The sequence below is a fragment of the Mauremys reevesii genome, unplaced genomic scaffold (assembly GCF_016161935.1).
Source record: "Mauremys reevesii isolate NIE-2019 unplaced genomic scaffold, ASM1616193v1 Contig1, whole genome shotgun sequence".
In the NCBI taxonomy this organism is placed as follows: Eukaryota; Metazoa; Chordata; order Testudines; family Geoemydidae; genus Mauremys; species Mauremys reevesii.
Genome location: NW_024100715.1, coordinates 2369627 through 2394383, shown reverse-complemented (window position 1 = coordinate 2394383; position 24757 = coordinate 2369627). Strand labels below are relative to the sequence as shown.

Genomic DNA, 24757 nt, shown 5'->3' with positions numbered 1-24757 from the left:
TGAATCCCCCATTGAAATGCAGTGTTTGGGTACAATACCATAAAGCAGTTAAGGATACTGTTCTACTTAACATTTGTCTTTTAATAAGTCAGACATAGGCTGAAATGGCTCCTCACCCAACTCCCATATTCCATATAAACAGACTGAATACTACATATTTGGGGGGGAAGGGAGTAATTAGCAAAGGGGGTTGTAGGAGGTAATGGGGAGAGTGTGGAGGCCCTGGGCTGGGGGGCGGGGCAGGGTGGAGTCACATGGAGGGTCAGGTGGGTTGGTCGTGTGCCCCCCCATTGTGTCCCTCCCAGGAGTGCAGTACCAGCAAGAAATGATTTCTACTTGCACCACCACTCTTATCTCCTTCTTACACAAAGGTTTGAAGTGCCCACACCCTACTCCATGGATCTGAACAGCGAGGGCTCCTCCACGTGGCAAATCTGTTCATTGCACTGACATGACCATATGTAAACTCCTACAGTGAAATCACAGAAGGGAAAAAAATCCCACAGGTCCATGCAGCTGTTCCCCTGAGGGACCCATGCAGATAGGGTGACCACACATACTGATAAAATTGGGACTGTCCCGATTTTGAGGAGTCTGTGCCGCATCCCGACCGAAGTACGGTTAGGACACCATTTGTCCTGATATTTTGTTTTGGGCTTTTTTTTTTTTTTTTTTTTTAATTCACCCCTCCAGGTCTTCGGCGGCAATTTGGCGGCGGGTGCTTCAGTCGCGGATGGTCTTCGGCAGTATTTCGGCGGTAGGTGCTTCTGTCTTTGGCAGCAAGGTTTATGACCCACCGCTGAAATGCCGCCAATGTGCGGGGACACCCAGGAGGAGCTGGGCTGGAATAAGGCAGGGAAGGAACTAAGCTAAATATTAGTGGGGGAAAACCTTCCTGCCCATGACATGGATCCAGGCAAGGAGCGCCCAGAGCAAGGCTGGAGAGACCCAGCACTCCGGATGTTGAAAACTATGGCCCTGAACCCGGCCTGTGTTACCTTTATGCACATGATTCATCCCATTGCAGTCACGGGACTGCTCACACATTTACACTTAGGCCACTGCGCTGCTTAAGTGTTTGCAGGCAGAAGGCCCAGGCTAGATTCACTCAGAATGAGATACACGTGAGCTAACCCTGCACTCAGATATTTTCCTTTCTGTAATTTCTCTGTAAAAATGTGCACATGATCATGTCAGGGCAATGAACAGATTCACCACCAGGAGGAGCCCTCACTGTTCATATCCATGCAGTAGGGTGCTTGCACATTAAACCTGTGTTTAAGCAGGAAATAAGATTGTAAATATATTTAGAATTGGAAAATTAGATACTGTGAGCTCGGGCCAGATGGCTACAAGAAAGTAGCAAAAAAGCAGGTATATTAGCCCCAGGTTAAACAAGTCCCTGTTTCCCTAACAAGGTTTACCCCAGATTGATTAAGACACCTGGAGGCAACCTAGAACCTGCTAGAACCAGTGGAGACAGTTAGGTTTGATTGGGACACCTGGAGCTAATCAAGGACCGGCTGGACCTGGTTAAAAGCCTCCCCTTTAGTCAGTTTAGGGCATACCAGGAGTGGTGGGTGGGAGGAGGAGGATGTGCTGCTGGAGAGCAGCAGAGATGCTGTCGGGTACCAGGAGGGAACCCAGCTGGTACAGAGGAGAGGGGCAGGGAGAGCCCTGCCTGGGGAACAGCCCCTTCGGGCCCCAGAAGTCCGAGGGAGGTGAACCCCTGCTAGAGGGGGAGAGACTGAGTTAAGAAATCTGGTCTGTTGCCTCCACATCTGGAGAGGCCAATAGAGCAGAGGTGGGCAAACTACGGCCCACGGGCCACATCCAGCCTGCGGGACTGTCCTGCCTGGCCCCTGAGCTCCCAGCCAGGGAGGTGAGCCCCCAGCCTCTCCCCTGCTCTTTCCCCTCCCCACATGAGAAGTGCTCTGACCCGCTGCTCCTGCCGGGCTGTGCGGCTTGCGCCCGCCCACCTCCCAGGCTTTCCGCTAAGTCAGTCCTGCCGCTCTGAGCGGCATGGTAAGGGGGCAGGGAGCAGGGGGGTTGGATAAGGGGAAGCGGGTCCTGGGGGACAGGAAGCGGTTGGATGGGGTGGAGGTTTGGGGTGGGGCGGTCGGGGATGGGGAGGCGGTTGGATAGAGGTGTGGTCCTAGGGGCTGTCGGGGGCAAGGGTATGGATATGGGTCAGGGCAGTCAGGGGATGGGGGGAAGGGTTGGATAGGGGGCGGGGTCTGGGGGCCGGTCCCAGGAGGGGGTGGTCAGGGGACAAGGAGCGGGGGGGTTGGATGGGTCGGGGGTTCTGAGGGGGGCAGTCAGGGGGCAGGAAGTGGGAGGGGCAGATAGGGGGCAGGGGCCAGGCTGTTTGGGGAGGCACAACCTTCCCTACCCGGCCCTCCATACAGTTTGGAAACGCTGATGTGGCCTTCAGGCCAAAAAGGTTGCCCACCCCTGGTGTAAGCCCTTTACTTCTGGGGCAAGCCTCAGTCTGTTTTAGCCACACTCGTCACTGGCATAGCAGGGGAGGGGGGAATCTCTTAGTCTCTAGTGCAGGGGTGGGCAAACTTTTTGGCCCGAGGGCCACATCAGGGTTGTGAAATGGTATGGCGGCCGGGTAGGGAAGGGGATGGAGTGAGCGGGGTGGGGCCTCGGGGAAGGGGCAGGGCATGGGCGGGGCCTCGGGGAAGGGGCGCTGGGTTTTCTGCCCACTGATGCGCTATAAGGGACGCCTTGACCACTGGCCTCCAGAGGGAACCGGACCAACCCTGGATGTGGACCAACAGCACCGAATTCAACAAGTGGTGGGTCCCTTTTGCTTCTGTTAACTCAGTAAATGCTGCAGCTCCCATGTAAAACAGGACACTGGCCCTGTGGTTCAGGCCTGGGGCTGACTTGGGAAATCAGGGCTCAGTGCCTGGCTCTGCCATAGATTTGCCGTGTGACCTGGGGTGAATCGCTCGGGGCTGGATTTTCACGGCTACTTGAAGCTGCTGTAACAGTTGTGTCGGGTTTTTATTATTGTTTGTTGCTGTTGCACTTTTCCGATAGCGGGAGAAGGACCATGTGCTTTTCTGAACCACAAGGATATTGCCAGGTCAGGCTGCTCCAGGAAGGGACCCTGGACCTGCAGCAAAGCAGCGGAGAAACCAGAAGGCAGAGCAAAGTGACTGTGACCTGGCTGAGGCCGACATTGTCCTTTCGATGGGCCAGGCCCAAGCTGCTTCAGCGTGGGCAGCTGTGTCAGAGTCTTAGGCTTCCCTCTGCTCTGCGCTGCTGGAGCGGTGGGCTGCAGCTCTGCTCACCTCCAGCTCTGCCGCCCAAGGGAGCTAATTCCCTGCCTTTGAATGCCTCCAGCAGATGGAGCATTTGCTGCAGGTGTGGCAGGGCAGGGCTGGCTGAGCCCAAAATAATCCCTTCGCTCCTTGTTGCCCAGTGTGGGGTTTGTGCACCCCCTCATAGGCAGGCACTCCCGCTTTTGTGTTCTGCGTTTTTGGAGTGCTGCACACTGCAGCACACCGAGGCACCACAGGCGCCAACTTTTGTTGGAGCTGGTGGGTGCTTGCGGCCCCCCCACCCCGCCCGAACTCCGCCCTGGCCCGGCCCCGGCCCCGACTCTGACTCTGCCCCCTCCCTGCCCCGTTGGATACCTCCCCAAATCCCTGCCCTGGCCCCGCCTCTTCCCCAAGCATGCCACATTCCTCCTCCTCCCCCCTCCCTCCCAGGCTTGCGTCAATCAGCTGTTTGGAGGCGCAAGCCTGGAAGGGAAGGGGGAGAAGCAGGACGCGGCAGCGCGCTCAGGGGAGGAGGCGGAGGTGACCTGGGGCAGGGGGTGGGGCCACGGGGAGCTGCTGGTGGGTGCTCAGCATCCACCAATTTTTCCTCTTGGGTGCTCCAGCCCTGGAGCACCCACGGAGTCAGCACCTATGCAAGGTGCTACCACCAGCACAACCTCAACAATAAGGACACTCAATGATTAGCAGTGCACTTTTAATTCCCCCATCAGAATCCCCAGGGGTTTGTACCTTCACGAAACACTCAAAAATCCATTACAATTTATTTTCCTTCAGCTCTTCCTGTTGCCACCTGGGTGATGCACTGACAGCACCATGGATGTTCCTGGCTGCTCTCACGGCAGCTTTCATAGCCGTCTCGATCCAGGCGTGAGGGTGAGCAGTGTATTCTCCTGCAAAATAGACCCTCCCTTCGTTCTGAAACAAAGCTTTGGAGTAGTCGACTAACTGATACGGGGTTAATGAAACATATGCTCCCATCGCATATTTGTCCAGACCCCATTTCTTGACCACATGTTTATCACAGACGTTCCGGATATAAGTCTTGGGCAGCTGGTGGATTTCTGCCAGGTCCTCCTGTATCACATCAACGCACTGTTCATCACTGAGGGGAGTGAAGAATTCAGCCTCATCATCCCAAGTGTAGGAAGCCAGGATCACCCCCACTCCACTGGAGAAATTGTGGCCGGGGTAGTAGATGAACCTGGATGGACGATCAGTGATTGACCTCCCATAATAGATTCCATCCTTCTCCCAAAACTTTTCCCTGCAGGCCAAAAAAATCTTCACATCCCTTGAGTAGCGGAGGGAGCGCAGGGCATGGGTCTTGTTGGAGGAAAGAGGTGGAGAAAATTTAATGAACCGTGCAGCTTTTGCTGTGGTTGTGACAAGGACATAGTCGGCCATCACTGAGGAGAGGAGCGATGTGAGTGGCCTGCGATAAAACACTCTCGCTTTTTCATTGTCGTGTAGTATCTTCACCACTGTGGACTGAAATAGAATATCCCTAGGCATAGTCTTGTAGAAAGCCACTGGTAGCTGATCGAATCCCCCTATGATCTCATCAAGACTGAAAGAAAGACAGTGGGGTGGGGAAAGGAGATGATAGTAGAAGAATGACAGCTTGTCAATAGTTCTCTGAGTGAATATCACAAAAATAATAAGTGGATCAGTAGAATATCAGGGTTGGAACGGACCTTAAGAAGTCATCTAAGTCCAACCCCCTGCTCAAAGCAGGACCAATCCCCAGACAGATTTTTGCCCCAGATCCCTAAATGACCCCCTCAAGGATTGAACTCACAACCCTGGGTTTAGCAGGCCAATGCTCAAGCCACTGAGTTATTCCTCCCCCACATAAGGAGCTTCTTAGCTGAAGATATAATTCCCCCCTCCCGACCACTTCAATTCCAACTTCTTTTATTAGAGGCAGGTGTCAGGTCTGTGGTAGTTCAGGCTAAGACCAGCTTTCTGGTTAAAGTTTCACTCTTCTACGTGATCTAAATTCTGCATGATTTTCAGCAGAGTGAAGCTCCAGTATCACTATTCCAGGTACTCTTAGTCAGAAGTTAATTACTGAATTCCACAGGAACTCTCCCCAGGAGAAGCCAGAGATAGACACTTTCAGTAATGTTCATTTCATCCCTTGTGAAAGTGTCCCCTGCCTTGTATGGCTAGAGAAATATAGTAATGAACACCTGCCCTGGGTGACAGTTCAGACCATCGGTGCCTACTTGAAAGAAGGCAACTGGTCGCACCGATAGATGGACGAGATCCATCTATCTCCTTATCAACCTCATTATATCAGAAGATGGATGGATAGATAGACAGATCCTACCATAGATACATGTTCTTCTCCATATAAAGCAAGTAATTAAAGATACTCTTCTTCTTACCCTTCTTTGAACGCAATATCGTCCATGACAGAGTACAGAAAAGACAGGTGGAAACTACCATCTAGATTCAGCACGTCACCAATCATGTCAATGGCTCCTCTACTTAATTTTCCTTCTTTGATCAAATATTCCTGGTTGGGGAAGAGAGGAAGGGCAGAAAGTGCATGCATATCACATCCACATTGAAACATGACAGCTGAAGAGATGAACGTAGGAATTATTCGGTACCCATAAAGGGTTAGCCAAAGGTCACAACCACAGAGACACAGAGACTCCCTTGGCAAACAGGCCTGTGTTCTTTGCAAACATTTCTCAGCTCAGACCTGACAAACTGACTACACCAAACACATCTTACAAGCTATTTATCTATGAAGAGTAACGTGTAAGGTATCTGCAGAAAGCTCACAACTTGTCAAGATTAATAGTCGTGGCGAGATGTATGTATGGGTAATATTTAAGGGGTAAAGTATTTATGTTTGATGGACTTGGGGTAAAAATTAGTCACCAGGGATACAGTGTCTAGGTGACGACTCTTTCACACCAGAGGGGCTTGTTCCCCTCCACCAGTTGGCCAAGAGGTAATGCAAGGTTCTTTTCCCTACTGTGGCCCCATCACAGAACAAATTAGCAAAAAAGACCATTGTAACAGGCAGCAGATCGCCCTGGCTATGAATCAAGGCAAAAGTCTGTTTTGGTATAAATAGAGCGACAGGGAAGGCATTCAGGATTGATTCGCTGAGGAAACCCTTTACGTCAGTGGTCTCCAAACTGTGGGGCATGCCCCCCAGCGGGGCATGGAGGAACATTTGGGGGGCTTGATGGGGCAGAAGCTACGTTGATGGGAGTACAGAGTAAAAATAATGGTGGGCAGTAGGGTGACCAGATGTCCCGATTTTATAGGGCCAGTCCCAATTTTTGGGTCTTTTTCTCATATAGGCTCCTATTACCCCCACCCCCATCCCAATTTTTCACATTTGTTGTCTGGTCACCCTGGTGGGCAGGTACACAGAGGAAAGGTACCTCACTGAAATAATCATGGATGAGGACACATAGCTGGAGACCCAGGGTGAGAAGAAGCGATTCCAAGTCGGTTACATAGGAATGGAGGACCGTCTTGTCTTCGCTACACAAACATAGGGCAGATGGGAGCACAGGGACCGTTTGCTTTCTACAGACCGATGTCTTGGGTAGAGAGAGGCAAAGAAGATGTGGATCCGTGGCCCTGCCCTCCCCCTTCCACAAAGCAGAACCCGGGAGACCACAGGGGAAAGTATGCAAGGCCCCATGAGGCAAGCGTGTTTCCGCCACATATAGCCAGGAAGCGTAGGAGGATTCAGATGTAATACCTCCTACCATGGACTGTGTGAACATGGCACAATCTATCCCACAAGGAGTTGCATTAGCTGGTGTGAGGAAAGCTTTAGGAAATCAGGCACAAGATACTGGAATGCCATCTCCAATTACCTTGATGGAAAATGAGTCATATTTCTCTTTCAAAGCTCTGCAGTCTGTTGTCACCTGGGGAGCAACGAAGAAAACAGTCACTAGTTTCACAATCACACCTCTACCTTTGCAGACTGGTTATTTTCCCTGTTTGTGATCGTGTACTTACGGATGGTATCCTAGTGCATATGCCCAGGGAGGCAGGCCATGAAATGACTGCTGAGGTGAAAGAGCTGTTAACAAGGTCTTTTTAATGGGGACATTGGGGCGGACTTCTCCTTAGCTGGGGGGTGCTTGCCCCCCCCGCCCCAGGCCTCACCCCCACTCCACCCCTTCCACCAAGCTCCTGCCACTGCCCCGCCTCTTCCCACCCCTGCCCCACCTCTTTCCGCCCCCTCTCCTGAGTGTGCCCCATCGCCACACCTCTCCCTCCCTCCAGGAGCCTCCTGCATGCCGCAGAACACCTGTTCAAGGCAGGTGGGAGGCGCTGGTAGGGAGGGGGAAGAGTTGATCAGCGGGGCCGCCGGTGGGCAGGAGGCACTTGGGAGAGGGGCCAGAATTGGGTGGGAAGAGGTGCAGAAGAGGTGGGGTGGGGGTGGAGTGGGGGCAGGATGAGGTGGGATGGGGGTGGAGCCTGTGGCGGAGCAGGAAGGGGACATTGGGGGAAGGGGTTGAGCTGGGTTTGAGCACACCCAGGGAAAGGAGGAAGCCGGCGACCTGTGCCCTCAAGCCATGCCAGCTAGCCTGGGTTGAAAGGACCACTTAAGTTGAGCAAGATGGTGTTGCGTGTGGATGAAATGGGGTTTAGGACCAAAATCTAACTTTGAAGTGAAGACCTACCTACAGTACATGAGTCCATTCCACAACACACATACCTTATCCAGTGTCTGGTCATAAAGTTCACCGGCAGACTTCCCCCTCTCTGTGGGAAGCACAGGGTATTGCAAGATATCAGGGTTTCGGTCAACATCTCCAGATTTTGCCCTGACGTTGTTAGTCAAATACCAGGCATTGACATTAGTATTATAGAATGGCTTCAGTTTAAGTCCGAATCTGGTAATAAATTCACGCACAATCCTAAAGAAAAGAGAAAGAGTAAAAAGAGAAATATTCCATAATGAGAAAGAATGTTATATGCTCATGTATGGTCCCGAGCATGAATGGCCCAATCCTACCTAGGTAAATGACATTATTTGTGTGTCATATGACCCCAAATCCATATTTTACCAAATCCACATTCCACCCTGTTTTGCAGTAGCTGAAAAATGTGGACAACTCTTTCAATAACGATTATAAATCTGTTCATAATAAACATGTTAGTTAAATGTGTCATAAAACATGTTGCTAAAACTGAAACCAAAAAATGCACTGAGCAATTTCTTTTAGAAAAATGCCATTTGGCATTTTGTCTGGTGGAGTAGATTGTCATAACTCAGCCGACTCTGCATTTCCGCCCACCCCAGTGCCATCCCATCTACGCAGGAAGAGTTACAGCTCCATAGAGATTTCAGTCCATGCACACAGACTGACTATTTGATGCAATGCAAGTCGTCCACATAAGGAAGCAAGGGGAGATTTTAACCTACTCAAATTAAAGCCTTCAAAGATTTTTTTTCCTTGGCATTTTCATAAAAGTCTTTGAAATAGGGCTTCCACGGTTCTGAACAAGGCTGGCGGGTGAGGAGGGCGAGCTGTGTATTACCTGTGGCTTCTTGGCAAACGCATGGCTCCCAGCTCCGCGTACCAATCTCCTTCTCGGTAGGTCAAGATACGTCCTCCCACACGGTTACTGGCTTCCAGAATCAGGACCTAGGGGCAAAACGCAGGTTATGGTTTTCAATCCCTTGCTGGTACCTAGTAGCTGTAGGTAGGGCTTGAATGATCCCACATCCTTTCTTTTGTAAATGGCCATCAAAGAAAGAACATTCATGTTTTATCACAGTCATGTCAGATGCTATGTAAGCAAACAAGCCTGGATTCAGGAAAGCAGGTACCCATATAAAATACCAGGGTTGGAAGGGACCTCAGGAGGTAACCTAGTCCAACCCCCTACTCAAAGCAGGACCAGTCCCTAGACAGATTTTTGCCCCAGATCCCTAAATGGCCCCTTCAAGGGTTGAACTCACAACCCTGGGTTTAGCAGGTCAATGCGCAAACCACTGAGCTTGCTCAACTTGAATATCAATGTCATAAGACTTAAGCATAGGCTTAAAGTTAAGCACGTTCTGACGCATGCTTCCAGAATCGGGCTGTATTCCTGCACTGGGTACTCCCTGCCCTGGGCCCCCTCGTACATCCTGCCCCCCAACTCCCTGCCCTGAGCCCCCGCCTGCACTCCGCACCCCTCCTGCACCCCAACCCCCTTCCCTGAGCTCCTTCATACCACCCCTCCTCTGCCCAAGCCCCTTCCCGCACACCGCAGCCCCTCCCGCACCCCAACCCCCGCCCTGCCCCTGAATACAATTTCCCCACCCAGATGTGGCCCTCGGCCCAAAAAGTTTGCCCACCCCCGCTTTATCGAAAAGGAATGATAAGAGTATTTCAGAAGAGCGCTGTCTCCCTGGCCTGTCTCGGGCGCCTCTCGGTCATTTAATTACCTTGCAACCAGCTTCTTTCAGCAGTGTGGCAGCAGTGAGTCCACTGATTCCTGCCCCGACAATCACCACCTCCTTTGAACGACATGCTCCTTCCAGCCCATTTTGGGCAATGTCCACCAGTTCTTCGTAGTCAGGGTCAATAAAGCATTTCTCCCACTCCTTCGATTTGCGCGGGAAGCCCTCCGAGCTCAGGATTGCTACGAGGAGGAAGAGCTGAAGAAATACTAGAACAGAGATGCAAAGAAAACACCCACGTTGAAGCAAACTCCCTCTCTGAGACCATGCAGCTCAGTAACATCACTGACCTCATCTCTAGGAAGGGGCTAACAACCGCAAATGCAGAGCTCTGTTATATTAACAATACAATCTGCGTATAAACCCAGAGAAGGAAAGTCAGTTCTCAAATCCTCTCTCAGTTCATGCATTCTTATAAACTGTAAAATATAAGACCGGCCATACTGGGTCAGACCAATAGTCCCTCCAGCCCAGTATCCTGTCTTCTGTCAGTGGCTGGTACCACATGTGGCCTATCGCCCACTCTACCACTGAGGGTCCTGGGCCCCACAGATTCACTTAGAGCTGTGCATGCCACAGGGATGTGATGATTTGTGGGGCCAGTCATCACCTGAGGAAATGGTGCAGGAGAAATTCATCTAACATGAACAATGTGACTGTACAAGGTCTTCAAGATTTAACTTCATGAGGTGAATTGTGGAACCTAACCAGAGTCTCTGCTTTATGCCATTTAAAAAAAACCTCAGTTCCGCTTTTGCTTTCCACAATTCAAGATAAGCTTTTTGTTTTTCACAATGGAAAGCTGTGATTCCCCCTCTCGATGACCACGAAGGAGCTCTGTGTCCTGTGGAGTGTGGTTACGGAAGGATCACACCAAGAAATACGCGGTGCGTGAGGCCACCAGTCCCCTAACTCCTTACAGCTTTAAAATTCAAATCAGCACTCGAAACTCTGTCTGGAAGTTCACAGGCGGCCAGTGCAGCTTTCAAAGCAAGATTATTATGGTGTTCTCAATGGAAAGCTCCTTCCAAGTGCACACCCAAATTTTCCACTAGTATCAGTTTCTGACTGGTCTAAACTGAAGGTGACAAAGGCATGGAGGTCCCACATTGCACAGCAATGGTGCCTGTGCTCAGCAAAAGCAGATGAAAGGGTATATTAATCTGGGCTATAACACCATCCTGAGCATCCACCAGCACCCTTGGACCTAACCAAACCCCTATGTTGAATTTCTGATGGTGTCCAGCCCCACCAGGAGATGAAAGGTCTACATGGAAGGATGTTCTCTGCTGCTTTTTTTCTCACCCTTTTGAGCTTCCTTTATCTCTCTTTCCTGCTTGATGACTCTGTTGACTGCTTCAGTGCAAATTAGGCAGCGCACTCAATGCTCTGTTTGAGACAGAACTGTTTGCCAATCTCAGTTTGGGACATGAGTTAATAACACCATACAGTGGAATCTTATCATTGCATGACAATGTTGCCACATGCAAGTTCTCGGAACAATATTAATCATCAGATTATGAGTTTTCAATTGATACCTTACAAAACATACTTGGTACAAAAATTACCATAGTGTGGAGGGTGTGGACACAGAGCTACATCCTGTCACAAATCCTCTTACTCTTTTTAATAACACAAGAACTAGGGGTCATCAAATGAAATTAATAGGCAGCAGGTTTAAAACAAACAAAAGGAACCGAGTAGCAGAGGGGGAGCCGTGTTATTCTGGATCTGTAAAAGTGGCAAAGAGTCCTGTGGCACTTTATAGACTAACAGACGTATTGGTGCATGAGCTGTGGGTGAATACCCACTTCGTCGGTTGCATGTCACACTCAAGGACTAAGTATTATTTAGCCCATCCCTGACAGGCATTTGTCTAACCTGCTCTTAAAAATCCCCAGTGATGGAGATTCCACAACCTCCCTCGGCAATTTATTCCAGTGTTTAACCACCCTGACAGTTAGGAAGTGTTTCCTAATGTCCAACCTAAACCACCCTTGCTGCAATTTAAGCCCATTGCTTCTTGTCAGCTAAGAGCAACATTTTTCTCCCTCCTCCTTGTAACAGCCTTTATGCACTTGAAAACTGTTATGTCGTGTCCCCTCTCAGTCTTCTCTTCTCCAGGCTAAACAAACCCAGTCTTTTCAAGCTTCCTTCATAGGTCATGTTCTCTAGACCTTTAAATGCAGGTTAGTTCAGGACTGTGAAATACACTGTACAATTTAACTGTAACAGTTGCAGGTGAAAACAGTCAGCCAAGGTATAATTCATCATCATCATCAAATCTTCATTTCTCCTCCATCCACATTTCCAAATGGACATTGGACAAGAAATAAACAGGGCATCTAACATATGCTGTGAGGAAAAACAGCCTGCAGCTGGGAGCACCCTGGCCATGGTAACTCAAGGGAATGATTCCTAAGAGCCCCTGCAAGAACTTCAGCAGCGTCAGTGCTTTGATTTTTGAGTCAGTGTATTTACAATCTCAAAGGCTTTTCCAGCGTATTGAAATAAATACGTTCAGCACTGACTGACAACACTGGTGTCCCTTCACCAGGGCTGCCCAGAGGATTCAGGGGGCCTGAGGCAAAGCAATTTCAGGGGTCCCTTCCATTTAAAAAAAAAGTTGCAATACTATAGAATACTATATTCTCATGCGGGGGGCCCTGCAGGGCCCGGGGCAAATTGCCCCACTTGTCCCCCACCCCCACCCCCCGGGCAGCCCTGCCCTTCACTTGGTGAACAGCTCATTTGTTCTCTTAACACTTTAACTGAATCTAATCACCGAGCCACAGCCGCAGAAAGTGCAGAACTGCTACCACAGTAACAATGATTTACTGTGTCACTGACCCCAAGTGCAACCGAAACTACCACACTGGTGGCTGTTTCCTCCTACATTCACACTGAAAGAGGAGTAGATGATTCCAGCAGAAGCTCAATTGAAAATGAGGAAGAAAACGACAAACAGAGAAAGACGGTGAGAGAGAGAGAAAGATGTGAAACACGAAAGCCCCTTGCTACAGTAAGATGTGCCCAAAGGAACAATGAATTCCATCGCTCTGAGAAAGCTCAAAAAGACGTTTCACTCACAGAACCTGTCCATTTCGGATGGTGGGTGGAGTCATCCAGTTACCCTCTTATTTTATACCCACCTTTTATATAGACCTACGGATAAATATCCTAGCAGGAACTGCTGACTCTGTGTCTAGTGAAACTGTCACATGGCTTATAGGACCTCCTCCTGTGATGTGCTCACAGCCTGCAGGTGACTGAGTTGAGTCAGCTCCACCCAGGCACATAGGACCTGGGAACAAAGGATTGTGGTGGTAGACTCTGTCCCATCTATCTTCTTCCACACCCTGCTGAATCTCCTAGTCTTTCCTGGAAACCGCCCCAAAACTCCCTCTATATCCTCATGAGCCCATATCTTCTCTCCGGTTGAAGCTGTTCCCCTGTGGGGGGAAAAAAATAATTTAAAAAGTCATTGGCACAGAGGGACTGGATGCTGGGTCTCCTACGTCCTTGCTTTAACCACTAGGCAATGGAGTCATTCTCCAGCTTGTTTTCTTTCTCTAGCCCAGTAGTTCAATAGTTAGCCACAGCGGGTGCTTTGTTTCAGAGGCACAAGTTGAAATCTGCATTTCCTGGGTTTCAAAACGTTTGAAATTTTATTTTATTTGTAGAAAGAACGAGAAAGCTTGTAGAAATTACTTGTGGCACCTTAGAGACTAACAAATTTATTTGAGCATAAGCTTTCGTGGGCTACAGCCCACTTCTTCGGATGCATGGAGTGGAAAATACAGTAGGAATACGCACACACAAAAAAACATGGAAAAAATGGGGGTTGCCAGACCAATCGATTCAGGTGAGTTATTATCAGCAAGAGGGAAAAAAAACTTTTGTAGTGATAATCAGGACGGCCCATCTCAAACAGCTGACAAGAAGGTGTGAGTAACAGTGGTTATTGCAATATGAGAAAATGAGATCAAACCAATGTCATTCCCTACTCCTGCTTTTGAATACACATCTCGTTTTCTGTCCTTTTACAACCATTCGCTATGTTTTTCAATGGGATTCTCCTCTGCCACTGTGTGAAAGACCCATATTTCTGTGACAACACATTCTGGTCATTTCTAGCAATGGGAGGCCTAAGAACTCTGTGAGTTCATGTCCTGGAATGGAGCCTCTGTTGTTGATGCAGATCCCAGAGCAGCTTGTTAATAAATGAATCCCTCCTGATTCACATTAGCAAAGAATCCTGTGGCACCTTATAGACTAACAGACATTTTGCAGCATGAGCTTTTGTGGGTGAATACCACTCGCCGATGCAGTAGTAGTGAAATTTCAGGGGCAGGTATATATATGCAAGAAAGCAAGCTAGAGATAACGAGGTTAGTTCAATCAGGAGGATGAGGCCTCTTCTAGCAGTTGAGGTGAGAAAACCAAGGGAGGAGAAACTCGTTCTGTAGTTTAATCAGGATTAAACAAAGACTGTGAATGGCTTGCCAACTACAGAACCAGTTTCTCCTCCCTTGTTTTTCACACCTCAACTGCTAGAACAGGGCCTCATCCTCCCTGATTGAACTAACCTCGTTATCTCTAGCTTGCTTCTTGCTTGCATATATATACCTGCTCCTGGAAATTTCCACTACTTGCATCCAACGAAGTGGGTATTCATCCACGAAAACTCATGCTGCAAAACGTCTGTTAGTCTATCAGGTGCCACAGGATTCTTTGCTGCTTTTACAGATCCAGACTAACATGGCTACCCCTCTAATAATTAACAATGAAATGGGGGACATCTTTATATGTCCTCATCACCATAGCATCTGAGCACCTCACAATCATGAATCTATTTATTCTCATAAACACCCCTGTGAGGACTGGCTGGTACACCCAGATGAAATTTTTTGGCCAAAATGTTTTGGTGGTGTTGAGAATTTTTACCAGATTGGTTGAAAATTTTCAGTTGCTTTATAATTTAAAAAAAAAGGAGTTTGGTTGCTGAAAATGGAAACGTTTTTGGTTTCTGATGAAACTCCCCCAAATTCTTGTCAAAGGTGAAATTTTCTCGCAGAAACATCTGTCTTGCAATGAAGAATGTTGCCCAGCTCTGCTCTGCTGTGACTCCTGAGTTATGAAATGTCTGGATTTCGAGCTAAAGCAACCACCTCTTCGGTTGAGGAGCTTCCCCTGCCAATGTGATTGCGCAATGACCCATGAAGCAATTCCTCTCTGTGGCAACTGCGGAGGCCTCCAGACCCCTGGGGCTTCAGTTCAACCCTGCCCTGTCTCCGATTACACAGAGAAAATTGCATTTGACTAGCCCATGACCCTAATGAATGAAAAGACCATCAGTCAGGCAGATGGGAGATTTCCCTTCTTCTGTTTGGATGTGCTGCTGCCTAAATCATTCCCAACTCTTCTTTAAATCCTTCCACCTTATTATTACTAAACAAAGCATCAAAGCAACAAAAGCCTCTAGGTTGGGCCTTCCATTGCTAGAAATGCTGCACACTGTGCTAGATGCGGCACAAAAATACCACTACGCTGGGAGATGGACACCATGAAGTGAGTCTTTGCTCCTACGACAGCCGCAGACCTCGGCGGGGTCCATGGGTGGCTAAGCACCCGCTGTCCAACTCAATGGAAGGAGCCATTAAACACCTGTTCTGTAGTAAAGGCAGCTGGAGACAATGGAGAGACCATCCAAGGCGCATGGCAGGGTAGAGCTAAGCCACATGAGCCAAGGGGTTTCCCTGATTGCAAATGCAGGGGCTAGGAGGCTGGTTTGCAATTGGTCTGAGTTAGAGGCAGGAAACCAGGGCAAAGAATTGTGAGCAGGGCCCTGAGAGGGAGCAGAGAGACTGAGCTTTTTGGGCACAGAGCTCAATGGAGGGGCAGACTTAGGGATTTCTGAGCAAGAACAAGGCCTGTGGCTGTTTGTTTCTGTTGTGTTCATGGAAACAAGGACTCTGTGGACATTCTTCTGAAATACACGAGATTACACTGAGAATAGACCTGACTCATGTCACTGATTTCTCATTGTAATGGAAACAACCCTACAAGGCCCTGAATATGGGCAAATTGCTCAGGACAAAGGGGCAACAATAATAATAAATATACTATTGCTATGATTTCCCATCTCTTCAAACATGGAAAAGTTCCGAGCATGGGAGTACGTTAGTGGCACGTAATAAAGACCTGGGTGTGAAATGTCCCCATGTAGGTAAAATAACTCAGTGAAGATTTTTTAGAACTGTCCCATCGTCAGCCCTGTCACAGAGACTCAGACCTTGTCTAACTACCACTTACTTCGGTATAAGGTACATTGCTCCGGGGTGGGACCCACTGCGTCCCCGTGAATGACATGTTACACCACTGATGGGAGAGCTTCTGGTGCAGACCAGCCCTTAGGCTCCTAAATTATCTCAGACACAGTTTTGAGTCAGAGGATGTCCCGTGGTACCGAAGGCCATTCCTCCTGAGTGGCTTCAGATCTGTCACCTTGCCCGATATTCACAGTGTGAAACTGACTGTATCTGCGCAGTTACCTGCTGTGGTTTCTGGCTTATGTCAGAGCGCTGCTGGGAGCAATGATTTCAGGTGCTTTCCATTCTCAGTTAGCTCAACGTCAGATACAAAACAGACGTCCATTATTAGCAAGGGAGACGTGAAAGCCCAGGGCTGCCCAGAGGATTCAGGGGGCCTGGGGCAAAGCAATTTTGGGGGCCCCTTCCATAAAAAAAGTTGCAATACTATAGAATATTATAGTCTCGTGGGGGCCCCTGTGGGGCTCAGAACCAATTTCCCCACTTCCCCACCCTCCCAGGCGGCCCTGTGAAAGCCCCGAACGCTTTTACAGTACCTCAGTGTCAATGTCCTGAAACTTGTCCTGCGTCCTGGTTTATGTTAGTAATCTACATTCCGTTGTAAGGTTTACATGGGAGCAGGTTGAACAATGTGCCCCAAATGCGTCCCTTTAATCCATCAAAGTTTCATAAAAAATGTTCATCAACATTTCGACTTTCAAAACCTTTCTACCCACTCGAGTCCTAACACCAGAGTCTACTCTGCTGGCGCCTCCTGTGCTGGGCGACCAGCCACCCCTATGCCAGACGGCCGCTACTGCTCACTGGCACACGTGTGATTGTGGGAACCTCTAGAGAGCAGGTCTAGAAGCTTGTAGAGCAGCTATCCCTGATCTCAGCTACTGCTGCCCCCTCCCCAGCTCTCTCATTGCTCAGGACAGAAGCTGAGTGACCATTTACTGTGGGTGGCTAAGCACCACCTGGAACCTGAGGGCTGTTCCCTCCCCAGCTGAGCTCTCTCAAATCATGTGGGACATCCATGGGCATGGAGATGCTGCGCTGGATTCTCGGTTAGGGTCCGTCTGTCCCCGTCGCTCCACTCGGGTGGCACAAAGGCTCTGGATTCTGGCTGGAAATGGTCTGTGGAGAATTGCCCTGGTGGTGTAATGCTGGAGGCGCTGGGTTACTATGTCGACAGCCTGCTCCTTCCGCCACTGATGCAGGGGGAATGTCGGGGTGTGGATCACCACTCCATTGGCCCCTCTGCCATTCGCTGGATCTCCTGGCATAAGCTAGAGTATTGTTATGTGTAGACAGGAACAGACACTGCCCTGAAGAGCTTAGCTGACGCAGAGAAGACAGACAAAGGAAGGAGCCTTGTTCCTATTTTACACCTGGGGAAACTGAGGCACAAAGTCTTGTCCCAGGTCACCCAAGGACTCAGTGGCAGAGCCGTGAATTGAAATGTGATCTCCGGATCCCCAGCCTGTTGGCTCAATCACAAAACCAACCTTCCCCTGTGTGTCCTTCACCTGGGATATGTGCAGAACCTCTCGCCCCTTCATGTTAGGTCAATGAGAATTTTCTCTAGCCCAGGGGGTTTGAACGCATTCTAAGAACCTGTGGAAACCTGAGGCTTTGGTTACTGCAGAGCCTTTCTCAGCCCACCAGCCCCTGCCAGGGTAGCTGGATTATTCGTGCTGACACATGGGGTCTGTCTGCCCTGCTCTCTGCCTTGTCAAAGCCATTTACACTTGTGCAAAGTGAGACTGAGACATTCCCAAAGTAGAATCTCCCCTCGCCCTCTGTGCACAGGTGTCACTCAGGCCTGATTCTCCATCACAATCAGGTCACTTTGTGCTGCTCTGGAAGTATAAATGCACCTTACAATGGATGCAAACAGCCTCCTGGAAACAGCCTATGCAAGGGATCTCCATGGCTGGTGTGGAGCTGTTGTAAAGACCTTGCAAACACCGTGCTCTCAGGCCTCCTGCATAGGGGGTTAATTCGGGGGGGCCCAGAGCACACTGCCCTATAGCTAGCCCATGCTGGTCAGGGCCCATGGGGAGCAGAATGTAAATTAGAGCAGCCCCGAGGCTGCTCTAAATTCTGATGAGGGCCTCATGCAGACCCCCAGAACAAGGGGAGCACTGGGGCAGGCTCTTCATTTGTTGAACCTTCCTCCTTGATTGAATGCATTGTGTTGATTCCCAACCTCAGGAATTGTGTGATTGAGAGCCAGGCCCCATGTGCTTCCTCTGAGGGAGGGGAGACTGTGACAAGCGGTGTTAATCATGGGGAGTTGGCTACACTGTATCTCCACAACCAGCTGCCCTTGTTTTCCGTCTGTTCAGCTAAGACCCTCTCACTAGAGGCCTTGATTGTTCTGGGAAATTCACCCGTTGATGGTGACAGATGCAACTGCCTGCATTGCTCAGGCACCTTATCCGGCCTGTGCACATTTCCTAGTGTGGGCAAAGCCGCAGGGACAGCGAATGCTCTTTTCTACACTCTCTTGGTCTTGATCTCAAACCAGCCCCAGGCCAGATCCCCACTTCGTGTCAATCGGCCGTAGCTCCATTGGCGTCAATGAACAGTTGGTCCAATTTACACCTGCTGATGGCCTGGCTTGTTGTTTGCTAGTTTGTCAAGGGCCGTTGCAAACTTAACTAACCAAAAATGTCAAATGACTTGAGACCTAGAACGAACCCTGCAGCTGGGCTGGAGAGTCCAGCTTCACAATGGAGAAACATCTGCACGGTTTATTGCAACATTACCCTGCCCTACGGACGCCAGACCTCCCCTGTGTGCAAAATCCCTGGTCCTGTTCACATGCAAACACAGCAGCAAAACCAGCTTTGCGGAGGAGCTGATCACATCCCCCAGCATTGCCAGGGCAGGGCTGTCTCTGGAGCAAAGGCTGATTCCTCAGGAGCACCGAGGAAGAGCCAGTTCTGTCTCCCAGCCAGCAGCAGAGTAACTGTGGCCAAGGCTGGATCTTACATCTCCCAGTCACAGTCTGACATCATCACTGTAGTGACACCCCCCTGCTCTGAGTGTGCATGAAGCGACAGCCCCGGCCAATGGCACAGAAGAGAACCAAGGCCAGACAGTCCCATTATAGTGCTGAGCTGAAATACACCCATTGCCCTGCACTCAGGAGAGCAGGATTTGGAGTTAAGACACTGGCTTGGTGCTTGAAAACCATGAAGTGACCCCCTAGCGTGGCCATGGAAAGCAGTTTGCAGAAGTAAGTTGTCAGCTGGAGACTGAGCTGGAAGTGTTGCCAAAAACCATGGTCAATTGGTGCAGAACTGGTGGTTTCAGATGTTTGCTAACCGGCCTGGCCTTGCACAAAGCAAGGGTGGCTGAAGATATTTCTACATATAGATGAATGGATTGAAACAGTGAACAATTGCAAAACTAAAACACGACAAGGGAGATGCTGTTTTGTGCCCATGGGAGTCTGTTCCCATTCGCAGCACAACGCACTTTGCACATGCACAAGAGCCATTAAGTAGAGCTGGTTGAAAATTTCCACATGGAGCGGTTTTTATGGGAAAATGCTGGTCAGACAAAATCAAAATATTCTGTGGGAACAGGCCAATTCCAATGCAATTTCATTTAGAAAAAATCAAAGCGATTGGCTCTGAGAAGGGTGAAACTCTTCATGTTACATTATGCATCGCAATAGAAAATGTAAACGTTGAAATCGAAATGGGTGCCTCAGTTTCCCCTATGCAGTTCTTAATTATCTATGTGGTGGGATAAGGGGGTGTGATTGTTGCAGAGCCTTGGCAGGCCAGTGTGATCCTGCCTGCACAGAGAATGGCCGACACCCTGTCTCCTGGCAACTGATGGCCTGCGCGCCTCCCCTGCAAGGTGCCAACTGAAGGTGTTGGAAAACAAAGAGATCAGGTGGCCTCCTGGCCCGGGAAAGAGACAAAGGCAGAGGAGGGGCTGGAGGGGGTTTCAGTTTGGAGCTGGCTGGGGAAATGGAGGGAGGCCCAGATGGGGCTCTGGCCTCCCTGCTCCCCAAGACGGACCTGACTGAGGGGCTCTGGTCTCTGTACCTACAAGCAGGGCCGGCTCTAGGCACATGCTTGGGGCAGCAAAGTTTCAGGGGCGGCTGCTGCCCCTGCGTCCCCACGTCTCCCTGTTCCAGCTCCCTGCAGGCACAGACACTGCGTAGTGGCGCCGGGCGCTGGGTGGGTCACTCTGACCTTGGCTGTGATTGTGCTGAGCCGTGTGGTTGGATCCCCAGGGGCTGGGACGGCAGCTGGGTTCCCACTGGCTGTGCCCGGGGCGGAGGGCGGCTCAGAGACACACGCGCTGGGGTTACCGGCTGCAGCCCTGTGGTTGATGGGGCGACGGTCAGAGGCTCCAGCCTGAATTTCCTCTCTCTGCTCTGGCAGATGTTGGCTCTGTCAAGCGAAAGCTCCCAGCCAGCCCCGGACACCCCCATTCTCCACTCCCTGAGGGGGCTCGGTTGCCCTGACACCAGGCTGAGGGCAGGGCCGCCCGGGGGGGCAAGTGGGGCAATTTGCCCCAGGCCCTGTAGGGGCCCTGCAAGCCGCTCCAGGTTTTCAACGGCACTTCGGCGGCGGGCCCTTCACTCACTCCGGGTCTTTGGCAGCGGGTCCTTCAGTGCAGCGGAAGCCTCGGAGGGAGTGAAGGACCCGCCGCTGAATTGCCGCCGAAGACCCGGCCCTGCCCCAGGCCCCCTGAATCCCCTCTGGGCGGCCCTGGTGAGGGGAACAGTGGGTTCTGAGAGGGTCAGAGCCTCAGCAGGTGCCGCCCAGAATCAGTCCCACTGATCTGTCGCAGCCTACGATGGCCCTCGCAGTGCTCTCGCACTCAGCACTAAAAGGGTTTGTAACCCAGCACCAGCCGGAATCGATCAGTTTGGCGACCCAGCTGCGTCTGCTGACTACCTGGGCAGAGTGGGTGTGTCTATGCAAATACCGTCCGGTGCTGAGGTCTCCTCCCCCCAGCTCATCGCTAGGTGTCAGGGGGGAGCTTGTTCAGAGCCGGGAAATCCCCCAGGCCCTGTAGAATGATCCTGTGTCTCAGCTGCTCACTCACCGCAGGCACAGCCTGTAACTCTCGGCGGTGGGGGGCTGGGAGTGGGGGTCGGGGCGGCTCTGCAGAGGCGATTTAGCCAGAGAACACAAATCACTTAGTGGCAGGTAACCTCTGGCTTCCCAGGGACTGCCAGGCTGGATCAGACCTGACGTCGCCCTCATCCAGTATCCTGTCTCTGCCAGTGGCCAGTGCCAGCTGCTTCCGAGGGAGGGGCCGTAACCCTGCAGCTATCGGATCATCTGCCCCTGGGGAAAGCTCTCTCCTGGCTTGCGGGGCACCTCAGGGAGTGAAGAGAGCCTGGCTATTGCCAACGCTCAGCACACTCTGCATCGCTTTTAGGGGTGTGAACGGGCACCGCATGGACACACGCTGCCCCCTACTGCCGGGAGAGGGGAACTTTCCAGGTCGATTTCTACCAGCCGGGCTTCTGTTGGCATTAGTGAAGGCAGGTCGAAGTTCCCCTTAGCGCTGAGCCTGGGGCAGCTCGTAGGGCCTGCTGGACTTCGTTCCACAGCCCCGTCCGGCCCCCAAGGGTGCGTCCACACTGCAAAAACCCAAATGTGCTGTAGCAAGTCTCCAGCTCACACTACAGGGCTAAAAATAGCTGTGCAGACATTCCCGCTTGGGCTGGAGCTCAGGGTCTGAGAGCCGCCCCCAGCTGGGTTTCAGCGCTTGAGCGGGAACATCAACGTGGCACAAGGCCCATAAACCTCAGTCTGTAGACCCAGGGTCTGAGACTCACGGCTGCGGGTTTGCAGGATTCTTTTGCACTGCAGATGTACCCCAAGAAACCTCTGTCTTCTGCACAGTGAGATGCAGATAAAGCTGGGCAAATAATGGATTTGTTTTGGGACGCTGGCCAGTCTGAAAAATACCAACATTTATTTTGGGTTGAACTGAAAAATGAAACTCTTTGAAAGTTTTGGTGAATCAAAAAACTGAAAAAAAAATAATTTGGGGTTGAATTAAACATTTTGTTGGATCCAAAATGAACTGTGGTGTTTTTTCTTTTGAGCATTTGAAGCATTTTCTCAATAAAATGAAAGGAAGTTTTTGAAGCTACAAGTCTCTTTGAACCAAAGAATCCAAACATTGTGTTGAAAAAAGGTAAAAAAATGAAACATTTTGACTTGTTTGGAGTTAGTTTTGGTTTGTTATTTGTACTGAGACAATTTGGCAAAACCGAGATGAATTTGCCAAATATTCTGGTGTCGCTGGATCTGCATTTATCTCAGGGGAAAAAAGCTTTGTGTGAAAAATTTCACCCAGCCGTATATATGGAACCCGTGTTTCAGGGAGCTCTATTGTGGCAGAGAGGTGGAGTTGAGCTTTTAGCTGCCCTGGGCCCAATTCGTTAAGTGCGTTGGGAGATCTTAGGCTTGATGTGATATTCTCTGGGGAGAGCAGAGAGTGGAGGATGGGAATCCCTATTGCTAAGCAAACATGCTGTCAGGGCTTTGAAATCTCATTATACTGTCCTGTGGGAGCTGGCTTCATGCCCAGATCGATTGCACTGCTATAGTACAGATGGAAGGTAACCAGACCACACGTTGATGCAGCCCGTAATCAGTATTGTCAACCCCAAGTGTTTAAAAATCATGGATCGGGCCCCCGAATAATGAAATTGGCTTCAAAATTATGGGTTTTTTAAATAAATTGTGGAGGGTACTTTTATTTGCCTTCTGGTTTCTGAGCATTTAGGGCCCACTCTGATCATGTTTTCAAGCTGTCCTATGGAACCAAACAGGCAAGGAATTTGCATTATAAAATGAATACTTAGATTCTTATGTAATCACATGGCTCCAGGAGCTGGCGCTTTAAGAAAAGCACCAAATATTCTGAGGTTTGTGATAGAATTGAGAGTTAGCAGCATGGACAATGATTTAATTTAATTCTTACACACACAACTTTGGCTTGCAGCTACGCATAGCAGGAAACCTTTCCTCTCCTGGGGAAAATTCCCATGAAAGTGGAGGGAAAAATATTTTTTGTCAAAAATTTCAAGGGGAAAAAAATGTTGTTTTGTGAAAAACAGGAAAAAAACCACCATGTTTTGTTTTCAGGTTGGCAACAGAAAACTGATTTTTATCTGATATTGATTTTTCCCCCTAAAAAACTGCTGTAAACCAAAAGAAAACAAAATCAGCTGAAAGCTGAAGCATGTTCAGTTTTTGGCCCAGATTTGCTCTCCAATGAAGAGGGGTGGGGGGAAGGGGTCAGGCCAAGACAGCGAAGTGGCAGCCGGAGGAGTCTGTGTCCGGTTTTGGTCACCGATGTGTAGAAAGGATGTCGAGAAACTGGAAGGGATCCAGAGGCGAGCGACAAAGATGACCCCAGGGATGGAACACAAGCCCTGTGAGCAAAGGCTGACGGAACTGGGTATGTTTAGTTTGGAAAAGAAGATAGAAGGGGGCATCTGACAGCAGTATTCCAATACTCGAAAGGCTGCCATAACAAAGATGGAGAAAAGTTGCTCTGTCTTGCCACAGAGGCAGAACAAGAGGCAATGGGTTCAAACACCAGCATGGCAGGTTTAGATTAAATCTCAAGAAAAACTTCCTAACTGGAAGACCAGCAGGGCAATGGAACAGACGCCTCGGGAGGTGGTGGAAGCTCCTTCACTGGAGGTTTTCGAAAGGAGGCTGGAGCCATCTGTCCTGGATGGATTAGACACAACAAATCCTGCATCTTGGGAGAGGGTTAGAGTGGGTGACCCTTGTGGTCCCGTCTAACCCTATGGGGTTCTGTGAACCCAGCCCTCTCCTCTGAATGGGTTTGACACCTCCGAGCTGGAGGGGTAGGATGTAACCAGCAGAGGTCGCTGCGTCACTCTGCTCAGAGAGCTGCACAAGGAGATTGTGCTAGTAAAACGGAGACAGGGATTGCTGTGGATGGGGGGTGGCAGTGAGGCGATGTGGGGCAGAGTGGGGCAAATGCACGTGGGGTGGAAGGAGGATGGTGCAGAAAGGCCCTCGTGAGACCACAGACACAAGCCTGAGCTCTGTCTGGAGTATCGGCCAGGGGCTGCTGGATCGTCCCTGGGAGAAGGGACCCTGGAGGGACATGGCACTGGGACAGAGGTGCCCATGGGAACAGTTCCCTTTTCCCCTCTAACCGCCTGCCTTTTGGGGCTGGGTTAGCAGCGGCTGTGCTGATGATTTGTTATAAGCTGCTGTCCGGGTGCTCAGGGCATTGGCTCCCCCTGTCTCTGCCAGCCACAGTAAGGATTCATCCATCGCTTACTGGGAATGGGTGGGGTTCATGGAGACCCCCCCAGGGCTGGAGCCGGGGGCTTCTCTGCACTGCTGGCATCTGGCCCTGTGCTGTACTGAGCTCCCCACTAGGCACACCCTGCTGGGGTGAACGGTTACTAACAGCTGTAGCACCCTGAGAGAGACCACAACTGAGATCAGGGCCCCATTGTGCCGGGCGCTGCACAGACACAGCAAGAGACAGTCCCTGCCCCGTAGAGTCGGGCGACCTGAGCTGTGGAGACGTTGTGACTTGCCCAAGCTCTCACCGGGAGTCTGTGGCAGAGTCAGGAATTAAATCTAAATTTTCCAGGTACCATGGCAACGCCTCGAGCGCCGAGCCAGCCCTTCACAACATGGCTGCCCACG

The 24757-nt window shown here is 50.3% G+C and overlaps 1 protein-coding gene across 1 annotated transcript; it reads right to left on the bottom strand.

Annotated features, from left to right (window-relative positions):
- Positions 1 to 3988: 3988 nt before the first annotated feature.
- On the bottom strand, positions 3989 to 12917 carry LOC120392389 (L-amino-acid oxidase-like). The gene is made up of 7 exons (XM_039517105.1): positions 12832 to 12917; positions 9727 to 9950; positions 8832 to 8938; positions 8005 to 8206; positions 7151 to 7204; positions 5687 to 5817; positions 3989 to 4863 (listed from the first exon to the last, which is right to left on the bottom strand). The coding sequence occupies exons 1-7, from the start codon at positions 12842 to 12844 to the stop codon at positions 4050 to 4052; spliced, it is 1545 nt and encodes a 514-aa protein (XP_039373039.1). The 5' UTR covers positions 12845 to 12917; the 3' UTR covers positions 3989 to 4049.
- Between the last annotated feature and the right edge of the window lie 11840 nt (positions 12918 to 24757).